Source organism: Cynocephalus volans, chromosome 1, assembly GCF_027409185.1.
Source record: "Cynocephalus volans isolate mCynVol1 chromosome 1, mCynVol1.pri, whole genome shotgun sequence".
Taxonomy (NCBI): Eukaryota; Metazoa; Chordata; class Mammalia; order Dermoptera; family Cynocephalidae; genus Cynocephalus; species Cynocephalus volans.
In genome coordinates this window covers 81,462,899-81,476,412 of record NC_084460.1, presented here as the reverse complement: position 1 = coordinate 81,476,412, position 13,514 = coordinate 81,462,899, and the positions used below count along the sequence as shown (strand labels likewise).

Here is a 13,514-nt window from a genome sequence, read left to right as displayed (position 1 = left end):
CTATCCAAAACACGTGAAATTAGTTGTGGTCTTCAGGTAATCATAATGACAAATCTTGGCACAGGTAAATGCTGACTTCTCTCTAGTTACACAGTGGGGTTGGAGATAGGAAAGAAATTTTATCTGAGAATAATCCTTACCCTTGGAAATATCCAATATCATTCTTTTTCCCTCAGTGAAGAAAGTGATTTTTTAAAAAATAGCTTATTTTAGCTCAAATTTACCTATGTAGGTTTACAGAACTTAGTCTCTAGGCCTGGCTGGTTAGCTGACTTTGTTAGAGCGCGGTGCTGATAACATCAAGCTTGAAGGTTTGGATCCCTGTACTGGCCAGCTGCTCAAAAAAAGGAAAGAAAACTTAGTGTACAAAAACTTTCCCTGGCCTGCCTTCTATTGAAAGCATAAAGTAGCACAGTGGGGAGGGCTTTGGAGCCCTGAGTTTGAATATTGCCTCAGCTACTTGCTAGCTTTGTAACCTTGATTAACTTAATTTCTGTAAGCATCAGATTCTATGTCACTGAAATGGAAATGATAATAAGGTTCTTGAGGGTCGAGTGAAGTCACATGAAGTGTAGCTGGCAGAGAGTGAATTCATAATAAATAGTAATCATTATTATTATTATAGGGTTTGGGGGAGGGGCAAAATGATACAATGAACTTAATTTCTTATAGGTAATTGAGAGATAATGAAATTATAGAAGTAATGTGGCTTGATCAAAGGGCGTGTTCTAATTGAATCTGTGTTTCTTAAGGAAAATCATTTACATTACTTAATTCCTTGCAGAATAATGGGACCACTGAGCATCAGGTGGAATCTTTCATAAGGAAAAAGCTGGAGTCACTGTTAAAAGAATCTCAAATTCGAGATAAAGAAGATCCTGATAGTTTCACAGTGAGGGCACTACTGAAGGCCACGCATGAAGGCTTAAACGCACACCTGAAGCAGGTATACAATTCCGCCTTATGCTTGTTCGGACAGGAAAAAGAGAGCCCCTCATACTCTGTTTCTAACCATTTCTCATTTGTGAAATGTTTCTTCCACTTCATTTCTATCTTCATATTGCTTGGGAAATAAAAATCTGTTGCAAAATGACCCGAGAAATAGTTAAAGGTGGATGGGTGGGGGGTAGAAGTGGCTCTAATGCTGCTTCACTGGGAAGCATCTCCCCAGTGCACACCCAGGGAAGGGGTGAGGTTCCAGCCCCCCAAGTGCTTCACCCTCTCCTTCCCACACAGCCTGCATGCCCCAGTGGTGGCATCTCCGAAATGTGTCTCCCATCTGTCCACTTCCCTTCTTTCTGGCTGTGGCCTAATCTAGACCAATCCCAACTCTCACCTACAGTTCTCTTGCCCAAATTTAATCTCCACTCTAAAATCAGCACAAGTGTAAAAAAAATCTGATCACGTCACTCCACTTTTTAAATTTCTTTGGTGGCTTCGAATTATACTTGGGATAAATAGCAAAGTCTTTAGCCAGTCTCTCAAGGACATTGCATTCTTGCCTGTCTCTCAGTCTCCGATCTCCCCAGTTTCCATTTTCCACCATCTCCTACATTGTTACTTCAGCCACAAATGTCTTTATATGCCATGGCCTTCCTCACATTCTGTTCCTGCTGCATAGAACACTCCATTCTTACATCTGCTCTAGCTAACCCCTACCTAGTTTTTTTAAATTCTAGCTTTGCCTCAATATGATATCCTGAATGAGTCCCTGGATTAGGTTAGCTATCTGCTTTATATTGTCTGTGGTAACCTGTTACATCTTCTTTTGTGAAGTCTTTTTTGGTTTTGTGGTTTTTGGTTTTTTTTTTTTTAACACATTTGCAATGATTTGTTCAGTGTCTGTCTTCACAACTAGTCTATAGATTCCATGAAGACAGGAACCATATTAGTCTTGAAAACCATTATTTTTCTGGATTATACAGTGCCTGGGATTTAGTAAGAACTTTTTAAATAGTTGTTGAATGAATGAATGAATGAACAGTTTGGGCTCTCATTGAGTTTTTTACTCTGCTTCCTAACAAAAATATCATAGATTGGAAAGGAAAGGGGATAGTGGGTCTTTTGATGTTACCATTGTAGAGTGATGAGGACATTTATTCTGGCCCAGAAGAGATCCACGTGGTCTATGGCAGCCTTCCCTGCCACTGCCACCTGTCTTCTAGGGCTCAGGGATCCAGGCAAAGGGAAGATCATATGGGGGTGGCTGCCCTTGGATCCAAAGTGACCACTTAATGTTGGTGGTTGCCTCTAGACCCTACAAAAGTTTAGCCATTCAACTGCTAGTCTGTTCATGCATTCTATTTAGTTTCCAGACATGGAAAACCTAATTTAAAATGGCTTAAATAATGAAGAAAGCTGTTGGGTTAGGTAAGTGGCAAGTTCATTTGCAGGGAGTCCTTCAGTGTGGGCTTAATCCAGAGGCTCAGTGGTGTCGTCAGAGACCTAGTTTTCTGCTGTGCCTCCTACACTATTAGTATCATCCCAAGTGTGGTTCATCTTTCTTTGGTTGTTGTTGGGTGAATGCCAGCAGGCCCATGAGCTACATGTTTCTTGGTCCATGTCTAGAGAGACTGAGACAGTGTATGTGCCCCAAGCAGCAAACCAGAGTTTATGCCTAGCTCTGACTGGACAGTTTAGCTCTTGCATCCACCCTATGCTTGTCACTGTGGCTGGGTAAGTAAGTGTCCTTCCTGAAACAGTAGTTTGGCAAGGGTATAAGATAACATTGGCTTGCTAATGCCAATGAGAACTTGTCCCTGGAACTGGTGCCAATGTCAGTTCCTCTCAAACTGCATGTTAGAGGGGCAGCTGGAATAGTTTGGCATGAACCAAAAGGTTGATTATAGCATTACTGCCCTTACAGTTTATCATATAATTTTGGATTCTCTTTAAAATTTCTATAATAGTAATAATCTAATCTTCCTCCTCACCGGCTACTTATTTCCAACCACACATATGCCTGTGAAGTCACATTCGGTTCGCCCAGCTTGATTTCTGCCTTTTGTCCTCAGTGAACTCTCACTGGCTACTCTGGGCCAGTCATTTCCCCTCATGTGTTTGGAGAAGTCTTTGCCCCATCTTAGACCATTCCAACTGGAAAGGCAACCACAGGTCTTGAATATTTTGGAAGAAATAAATTAAGCTCATCTTTCTTTTGCTGTTCATTAAAGAGATCCTAATGATAATTTCCCCAGTGGGTAAAATGGTCAGGAAACCTCACATTGCAGAGATGTAGTGGGGCAAAACTCATCACCCTGTTTCTTATTTTTCACTTTCCCTAAAATCTGAGTCACTGAAATAAGGCATTAGGGTAAAATAAATGGAGCCTATGACTTTAATAAACTTGGCTGTAAAGTATTGGGGTTTTAACACTGCTATGTTAATTTTTAAAATATGGTTTTGGTTCAGTGGGCAAGTAAAGGCAAGTTACTGTTGAGACAAGTACATCTGTGCCAGATATGTACAGATATTTAAATCCAATGCTGAGAATGTGCGATGTGTCCAGGGCAGCACGCCACTCCAGCTCCTCCTTTCCTGGACCATCACACAGCAATGCAGAATTGTGTTCCAGTTGTGCTGGCTTTTTCTTGGAAAGCCCTAAAGAAAAATGAAAATGAAACTCTCCTTCAAGCTGGAAGAATTTAATAGACACAAGAGAGATTTCTTAAGAGTTCTTGAATCTGCTCCTTTCTTTACATCTGAGCTGCTGTGGCCTGGATAAGTGCACTGAGTCCCTGAATGAGCTTTTCCAGCTCTCAGCTGCTGCCCTGCCCTTCTGACCTCTCATTCACACCACCACCTATAGTGATAGTCCACAAATGTGCCTCTGGTCATGTCATTCTCCTGTCTTCACCCATTCAAATGTTCCTTCATAGTGTGGAGGATAAAGTTCACATTCAGAGACGTAGCCCATAGACTTTCTTTTCTTTTTCTTTTTTTTTCTGACTGGCAAGGGGATCGCAACCCTCGGCTTGGTGTCATCCACACCACGCTCGGCCAGCGAGGGCACTGGCCATCCTTATATAGGATCCGAACCTGTGGTCTCAGCGCCACCAGCGCTGCACTCTCCCGAGTGAGCCATGGGGCTGGCCCACCTGTAGACTTTCTCTGGTGTTCTGGACACAAGCTGTGACTCATCTACCCGGTGCATGTGTGTGTAAGCACACACACACACACACCTGCTTTCTTCATTTACTGGAAGGTGCCCTGCTCTTACACTTGGCCTTTGCATCTGCTGTTTCCTTGGCACGACACACTTCCTCTTCCCCATTTCACATAGATAACATCTACTCAACTTTAGGCTTCAGCTTTTGTGTTATGTCCCTTGGAAGTCCTCCTTAATCCTCAAATCTAGGTGATGGCCTCCCCGTGCCACCCCACAGTGCCCTTAGCTCTCCTCATTATCATCTTATTACAGTGTATCGTGATTGCTCATCTCTGCCTTTAGATTGCAAGCCCAGTAGGGACAGTCTGCATCTCTCTTGTTTGCTATAGCCCTTATATACGTGCCAAGTTCCTAGGACAGTGTCTTACCCATGAATTCAGTGGAAGAGATGGGGCTGATGCTCAGGCTGAGGTCGAAGTTGGAGATAGATATTTGCAGATATCCATCTCCTGTATAAAGAGGGGGTATGAGGTGGAAGAAGTTGGGGACAAGGAGGAAGCCAAAAAGGAGACTTGGAGCTAGACAGAATTCCTGTTCCATCCCCAACCAGCTTTGTAACTTTGGACATATTCTCTAACTTTACTACACACACACACACACACACATGCACACACACATAATTTTTTTTGGTGGCTGTCTGGTACAAGGATCTGAACCTGTCACCTTGGTGTTACAAGGCTGTGTTCTAACCAATAACTTCACTATATTTCAGTTTTTCTTTTATGTCAAATTTGGATTTTAATTATACTTATCTCCAGGGATGGTTGTATTTATTAAATGAGAATACGTGTAATGAATGTGCTCAGCATTATCCTTGGGGTATAGTAGGTGCTTACTAAGTAGGGTGACCATATACCTCAGTTTACCTGGGATAGCCTTGCTTTATACCTGTTGTTCTGGCATAATTATTTTTATTTGATTTTATTTTTTGTGACTAGCTGATATGGGGATCTGAACCCATGACCTTAGTGTTATGAGGCTGTGCTCTAACCAACTGAGCCAACTGGCCAGCCCTTGGCATGATTATTAAAACTACCCCATTTTATTCTCAAATTGGTCTTGTTTTGGAAAAAAATGACATGGTCCCCCCACCTTTCAATGGGCTGTTAGAAGTAGAAAGGTATTCACAGATTAAATAGTCCATTTCACAGATAAGAAAACTGAAACCAAGAGAAGGGACCTGCCAAAGGACATGTAGCTACTTGGTGGCAGAACTGGGTCTCTTAACTTGGAGAGCAGTGTTACCTCTATCACCATATCTCCCTACCTTCTTAATTCCATAGTTTTTGAATAATTCATGATCAGCATTAATAGATCTTCAAAGGCCATGAACAATATAAACCAGTCCACAGTTAATGAACATCATCCTGTAAACCCCTCACCCCTACCCCTCCAGCAACTTCTGGGCTGCTCTTCAATCAATTTTTGGACACTTCCCCCCTTTCCCCTCCCGTCCCCGAACTGTATCTTTGATTAGTGTCTGTGGACATGTGCAGATGCTCTTTCCAACCTTTTGATTTTAAGTGGTTTTGCTCACCCACATTTATTCCATTTGTGTGGTCATCTCATTTCCTCTCTGTTTGGCTGGAGTCCCAGGTGGGTGGAGACTGCTGGTCCCCTTCATACCGTGTCATTAGCAGTGAACCACCTAACGTGTTTTTAGGGATAACAATTGATTGAGAGTCTAAACCCTTTTATTAGGTTTCAGTCCCCTAATGAGACAGGGGCTTGAGCAAGGAGAGTTAACCCACATGAAGGAAAATTAACCCATGTGAGGAAAAATTCAGAGGCTACAGCCCCCCAACCCGTGCTTACCGTGGAGGGAATTATTTCAGTGAACAGATAAGCTTTACTGTGGTTTACTTAAACAAAAGCACTGTTGTTACCTCTAAGTATGCTTGGATTTTATTTATTTTTAATGTTTTAAAATCCCTAGTAGCAATGTTCCATCAGTGCAATCACTTTCTTTATTCAACAGAATTGACTCTTAATGACTTTTGGTCATTTCCTAAAATTAAATCTCCTGTTAGCTGGAAATGATTTATCCACTCTCAGGGCATTCAAAAGAATGTGTCCCGTGTTGTGCAGAGCCTAGTGAATGAGCCCCATGAGGGCCGGCACAGCTGGGCATTGCTGAGGGCCCTCAGCCCCAGCTTTGGGGAACTGTGGGTGGCTGCTGCATCCTGGCTGGTGCCCAGGGCCTCTCCATGCCAATGATTCCCTCTCTCTCAAGGCAGACCCAGCCATCTTTGAGGTAGTGAGGGGGGTGCAGAGCAGGAGGAAATGAGCAGGGCCTGCTTGCTTCCCACCTAGAGGCACACAGGAGAGAGGGTTCCCTGCCGTTCCACACCAGAACTAAGGAAAAAACAAAAGTGAAGAAGAAAAATAGTTTTATTATGCCTTTATTTACTCAGAATCCAGATGTAAAGGAAAGTGGGAAGAAATCACATGGACGATCCCTCATGACCAACTTTGGAAAACATAAGGTATGAATTAAGAGTGATAAATATGCATAATTCAATTATTTTAATGATTCTGGAAGGTAACAGACCTTGGAATAACTGAAGTGTTCTTTAAAAAGACCCCAGTAGAGGAAAAGATTGATATTTAAACTAGTTTAAAGTTTAAGAATTTTTATTTATCAAAAATATCAAAAAGCAAATTGCATACTGGCAAAGAATATTTTAAATATACATATCCAGTAAAAGACTTCCATTCTGAATATATAAATATTTGCTACAAATCAATAAAAAGACAGGCAGCCTAAGTTTTTAAAAATGGGCAAAGACTTAAACAGGCATTTCATAAAAGAAGATATCCAAATGGCTACTAAGGAAAAGGGGCCTTGTCAATCATCTGAGAAATGCAAATTAAAATGCAGTAGATTCTAGGTACACCTACCACAACAGGCTACACAGAAGTGCCAAAACCAAATGTTAGTGAGGATGCTGAGCAACTTGAACTCTCTCTCATACACTGCTTATGGGTTTGTTCATTTGTGAGACTACTTTGGCACACTATTTCACAGTATTTAGTAAAGCTGCAGCATGTACTAGGACTGAGCAGTTCCATTTTAGGTATATGTTAAATGACAGAAACAGCAACATTTAATAGTGGCATTGTTTGTAATGGTACAAGTAGGAAGCAGTTCAAATGTCCATCAGTAATAGAATTAATAAAAATTATGGTATATTCACATAAAGGAATATTTAACAGCCATGAAAATGACAAAATACTACTATATGCAATAATATGGTGATCTTTATTAACATGATGTTAAGCAGAAGAAACCAGTCTAAAGAGAGTACATACAGTTTGATTTCATTTATATGAAAATTCGAAACAGGCCAAAAACCCAATAAGGTAGAAGTCAGGGTAGTCTTTACATGCGGGGAGAAACTAATGACTGGTTGGGAGGGTCAGAAAGCTTCTGGGGGCAGATAATATTCCCATTTCCTCATTTGGGTAGTTTCACTTTGTGAAAAGTCATCATTTTGTACATTTATGACTGGCATACTTTTAAAAATATATGTTAAATTTCAATAAATGTAAAAAATGTTACACAAGAAATCAATTATTAGATGGCGAGCTTTACATTTATGCATGAAATTTCTGTAAGGCCTTTTCTTTTACTTTAAGGAATGTTGTATCTGGAATTTTCTGCCCATCAGTGTGGTAACTTATTAATAGGCTAGACAAATTAGTCATTATAATAAAAAATTGAAAACAGCCAAAATGTTCACTGATTAAGCCTGCTTAAATAGACCATGATTCATTCACATAATGGACAGTTATGCAGCCATAATGATTGCTCTGAAGAGGTCAACATACAAAACATCAAGTGAAAAAAGTAAAATAAAAAATGAACCACATGGTATAGTAACCAGGAAGAGCTATGTCAACACTGAGTATATAGAAAATACATCATCATTTCTCCAAATGTTATCTGTCATCTGGTGATTCATTTCTTATTTCTTTTTACATTTTATAGTAAAAAATGAATTTTAAAAAGACAAATTTATTACTGTATACCTCAAACCATATGTGGAATTAGGGAATATTTCATTTCTGGATTACAACCTGTCATTAAAATTAAAATTATCTTCTGACATAAATGTTTTAGGGAGTACTTCAGCTACTACAGAATTAGAATTTATCATGCCTCAAATCATAAGAATAAATAGCTGTCCATGAGACTATTTATAGATCATTTAATAATTATCAATAGTATTTTAAATTGAAAGTTAACATTAAGTAGCCTACAGAATGACTTTCTGTGCCATCTCATTTAATCATCACAGCATTAATCCTTTGAAATAGATGTTATTGCCACGCCCTTTTTAAAACATATGGTAAGAAGCTAGAGAGGTTAGCCAGTTTACCAGCTGGTGAAAGGCTGAGCTTATCAGACGCCGGGGCTCCCGCACCAAGCACAGACCAGGATCTCAAGGCATGAATAACACCCAAGAAGCTTCCAAACCAAACTGGTGCCTCACTGTCAGTGCAAAAGAGAACTGAGTATGTTCAGGCAAACATGTAGCTTGTTTTTTTATTTGTCGGGTATTGAGAAAATCTGGAAGGTGACGTGGTTCTATGGTAGTATGGGGATGGAGTCCTCTCCCTCTCTAAGCCACATTCCTCAGATGTCCAGGGTACTTTGTCTACAGGTCTTACCTTTGTTAGTAGAAGCTGTATTTTTTTGGTGGAAGGTTTTCTGCAACTACTGGGGTCTGTCCCCGTCATTTGTCCCGGAGTTGTGTGTTGCCTAAGTATTGGTGCTATCTCCAAAGTGGTTAGCATGAAACCACATCATCCCCCAAAAGATTTTGTGTAGAATGGCTAATCTGTTAAAGACACCAGATTAGTCATAGAGCCTTTTAGCCTGTATCCTGTGAGTTGCAATTTTTTTTCTGCTGGTAGAAATGAAAATGGGTCAAATCTCAAAAGAGTGGTTTGATTTAGATGGTCATTTATCATTTGAGTGCCTACTGATCAAAGGCAGGAATAGTAGTTATTTATCTTATTTAAAAAGTTCCTACATGTCCTTTTCTTTAAAAAAAAAAAAAGCAAAAACGAAATCTGCCTTTTATGAACCATTAATCAATAGTGAGCTTCCTATACAAAAGGGCATTTTTGTTCCTTATAATCAATTAAATAGATACTACAACTTTGACCCTACTTTTTGTAGAGACCTTCAAAATGCATGACTAATAATGTTGTTCTAAGACCTCAATTTTATGTGGCTTAGCAGTCAGTTTCTGAGCATGAAACCCTCAGTTTTGCATTAATATTTCAATATAATTATGGCCTTAGACATGCTGATTATTAATGGTAATGCAAGCTGCAATATTTGGTCTTTTTTCCCCCCTCCAAGTTGTTGTGCTTGTGTGTACATGTATTTTAAAACCCAGACCATTCACTGGTTGTAAATAACCTGATGCAATGAGTTTGTTGTTAAGTTTACTATGATTTTTCTGGCAGAAAACCACAAAGTCACGGCCTAAATCTTACAGTACTGACGAGGAGGAGGATGCACAGCAGAATCCTGGCAGGGAGGGTGGCCAGCTGTACAGGTAAGAAAATGTCTCTATGTTTCTTACTCAGACTCCAGGGTCCTCTCCATCCCTACCAGCTTGGTTGTTCTAGTTGCGTGTGTCTAGAGAATTGCATCACAAGATAAAGTACTCAGTGCAGTGAGACTAGAAGAAGATCAACTGGATATGAGATGATAATATTCACAGGGAACTTAACACTGTGCCTGGCACACAATGAGCTCTTAGTAAATGCTAGCTGTAGTCCTTGCCAGGTAAAAGGTATCTTCAGAGGAGAGCAAGGGGCCACATGAACTAGTACACAGGGCTGTCACAGGAGACCAAAGGAGAAGATAGATGCAAGCACAGGTTCAGAGCCAGGGATCTGAAATCAGCCAGACTTCCAATTCTTGTTCTTCCACTTACCTTCTTAAAGATTGGGCAAGTTAGGCTTTGCATTTGTATCTATCTCTTAGGGTTATTGTAAGGATTAAAGAATTAAACTACTTAGCTGGGTAAGCCCTGGCCCAATTAAATGTGTTCAAAAATATTAGCTACCATTTATTATTATTGGTAGTATCTGTGATGACTAAAATGACCATATGTCCAGAACCCAACTTGTGACACATGATCCTATATAGTATTTTCTGGCAGTTTATTTATACCTTAAGTCTCACAAAGGAATGTAAATTATATTACAGATAGATATACCTATCTATAGATAGATGGATAGGTAGGTAGGTAGATATGAATACACATACACCTGCGCCTTTATTGAAAGATGAAATTAAGTAAAACTAGAAGTATAGAGGCCCTGTAGGAATTAAACTTTAGTGTTCGATTAAACTCTATATGTGAGGTCCAACAGAATATCTATACATAAAATAGTAACTAACTAGGGCATAGGAGATGTATTTGGGTTCTACCCTTAGGGATGGAAAATTGAATATGTAGTTGCATTAAAGGGTAAAGGAGAAATAGGATCACCTTCCAAGAGATCTCTGTTGTGAATATTCTCAAATATAAGTTTGAGAAAAGCTTAACTTTGAAACATAGAACCAGAGAAGGTACAGAGTTCGAGGAAAGCTGCCGTGATCTTAATATATGCACATGAGCCATTACTACAGATACTACATGCAGTCATGTTGAGTGCTGCTCTTGAGTCAGTTATATACTTTCCCATAATAGTTACCAGGGCCTGAGCATCTGTGATGGTGTCCTTTTGGGACTTCAGTAACCTAATCCAATCCCAGGATGAAGATTAAAAAGAGCTAACTTTATGCAGGATTTCTCCATTTCAAGGAGTGTCTTGGAGTTTTACTTGTAATTTCTAGGCATGGCCTCACATTGATTTATACTCACCAGCCTTCACAAAACCAGATTTTCACAAACGGCTACAGAATTTTCTAATTATGTGGTAGAGGAGAAGCATGCATTCTTTCCACTGATTTTTACGGCTGTCTGTGTTCATGCCTCCTTTCCTGGGAAAATGAACTATCAGAGCATTTTGTTCCTAGTTCTTCTATTGAATGTATAAAAGCACCATTACGGCAGAGATTTTTTATTTGTTTCTTGTTTTCTCTCCAGTAGGTGCTCAGTAAATTTTCATGAGTAAATAAATCTATATCAGCATCTAATTCCAGAACATTTCATCACTCCAGAAAGAAACTCTATAGCTATTAGCAGTCACTCCCCATCCCTCAGTCTCTGGCAACCACTAATTTACTCTCTGTCTCTATAGATTTGTCTTTTTTGGACATTGCATATAAATAGAATGATACAATATTTGGGTTTTTGTGTCTGCTTTTTTCACTTAGTATAATATTTTCAAGATGCATTCATGTTGTAGAATGTATCAGTACTTTATTTTTATTGCTGAAAAATATGTCGTTGTATGGATATTCTGCATTTTCTTTATCCATTTATTGGTTGAAGGGCATTTAGGTTGTTTTTGCTTTTTGGCTATTATGAATAATGCTGCTACAAACATTCCTGTATAAGTTTTTACGTGGATGTAATTGTTATTTCTTTTAGGTATATACCTAGAAGTGAAATTGCTGGGTAATAACTGTTTAACTTTTTGAGAAACTACCAAACTATTTTCCAGAGCAGTTGTATCATTTATATTCCCTAGCAATGTATCAGGGTTCCAATTTCTCCTTATCCTGGCCAATGCATGTTTTTGTCTGTCTTTTTGGTTATAACTGTCCTAGTGATCTGGGGCAGATCACTTCATCGTTCTCTTAAATAGGGAAGGTGGAGTAGCCAAAAGCCCAGACCTCTTCCAGTTTCAAAATGTCATGAGTCCTGGGTGTGTACTTCAATGTGACATGGTATCACTTTGCAGTTTTGTTTTGTATTTTTCCTAATGAGCAATGATCATGAGCAACTCTTCATGTGGTTTTTGGTCATTTGTATATCTCCTTTGGTGAGGATTGGAGTTTTTGATAGTTAGATGGTCCCCTTGAGGAGAAAAGTATGTACATGAAGGGAATATGATAGTCTGTGGAGGACTTCACTGTGGCAGAGAATAGTGGTAGGATTTATAAGGTTGTAGAGAAGATTGTAGGAGTGGTTTGTAGGAAAGAACTTAGAAAATACCTAAGAGAAAAAAAGGACTGAAAAAAGTAATACATATTTGTTTTAAGAAAGTGGAAGAACATAGAAAAAATATAAAGAAGAAAATAAAAACCACTTGTCATTGCATCTCTAAGAGAAAATCTTATGGAAATTTGGCATATTTCCCTTTAAGTATACAATTCTTGTGATCCACAATGCAGTGTTTCCTTACCGTGTTAGTCCAGGTTCTCCTCCCTGCAAGGCAGAGTACTTCCCTGTGAACTCTGGTGTTCCTCCCTAGCTGGGTAACAAGGGGCATCAAGCCCTTCACAACAGAAGTCACAAGTGCACGAGAAGAGGCTGTGATACCTGGCAGAGTCGTGAATAAAATCATCAGTACGATGTTGTGGTAGAAAGAGTGCTGAGCAAGGGATCCCACGTGCGTTCTAACTCTGACTCCCTTAAGACCTGGGGCAGATCACTTCATCGTTCTCTTCAGTAGGGAAGGTGGAGTAACCAAAAGCCCAAACCTCTTCCAGCTCCAAAATGCCATGAGTTTCGGGTGTGTATTTCACAGGTTGAGTCGCCGAAGGAAAACCATGAAGCTCTGTCGAGAACTCTCTGATTTGGTTGTGTACACAAACTCGGTGGCAGCCCAGGACATTGTGGATGATGGTAAGTGTCAGGTCTCCGAGGAGGGAGACACTAGCCGGGCAAACGATGGAAAAAGAGTTTATTAGCAAGTGGCAAGCAGACCTGCTGGGCTGAGCCAAAAAATGGCATCAGCCCCGAGAGGCAGTTGGGTGTCTTTTATAGGGTTAAGATTAGCATCTGGCCTAACTCCAGAAACGGTTACGAAGCTCCATTTCGGGTACAGCCTCCTCCTGTGAAACGAACTTAGAAAAACAAAACTGAAGGGTGGGGACTTCCTGAAGGTCAAGCTCTCCGTTCCAGGAACCTATCAGTAAGGACTGAGAGGTTTTTCTCTTCTTTTTTTTTTTTTTTTTTTTTTTTTAGGTTAAATTTTTTATTTTAAACGTACATGCAAATATAACGAAGTCGCAATCCCTATTTTCTAGGGCAGATAGATTCCCCAAAGGACATTATTTTGTCGTTTTGTTTCTGCAAATGTTTTTTATTTTATTTTATTTTTTTTTTATTTTATTTTATTTTTATTTATTTTTATTTTTTTTTTTTTTTTTAATTTTATTTTGTCGATATACATTGTAGCTGATTAATGCTCCCAATCACCAAAA

General features: G+C 39.5%; 1 protein-coding gene across 2 annotated transcripts in view; it reads left to right on the top strand.

The window, feature by feature from the left end:
* PLCH1 (phospholipase C eta 1) overlaps positions 1-13,514 on the top strand; it is a 178,994-nt gene that overhangs the window by 146,538 nt on the left and 18,942 nt on the right. For both annotated transcript variants that reach the window (XM_063103732.1, XM_063103722.1), the window contains exons 11-14: positions 785-946; positions 6,583-6,654; positions 9,650-9,741; positions 12,836-12,933. In XM_063103732.1, the coding sequence (XP_062959802.1) occupies positions 785-946; positions 6,583-6,654; positions 9,650-9,741; positions 12,836-12,933 (424 nt within the window). The remainder of the gene's footprint in view (positions 1-784; positions 947-6,582; positions 6,655-9,649; positions 9,742-12,835; positions 12,934-13,514) is intronic.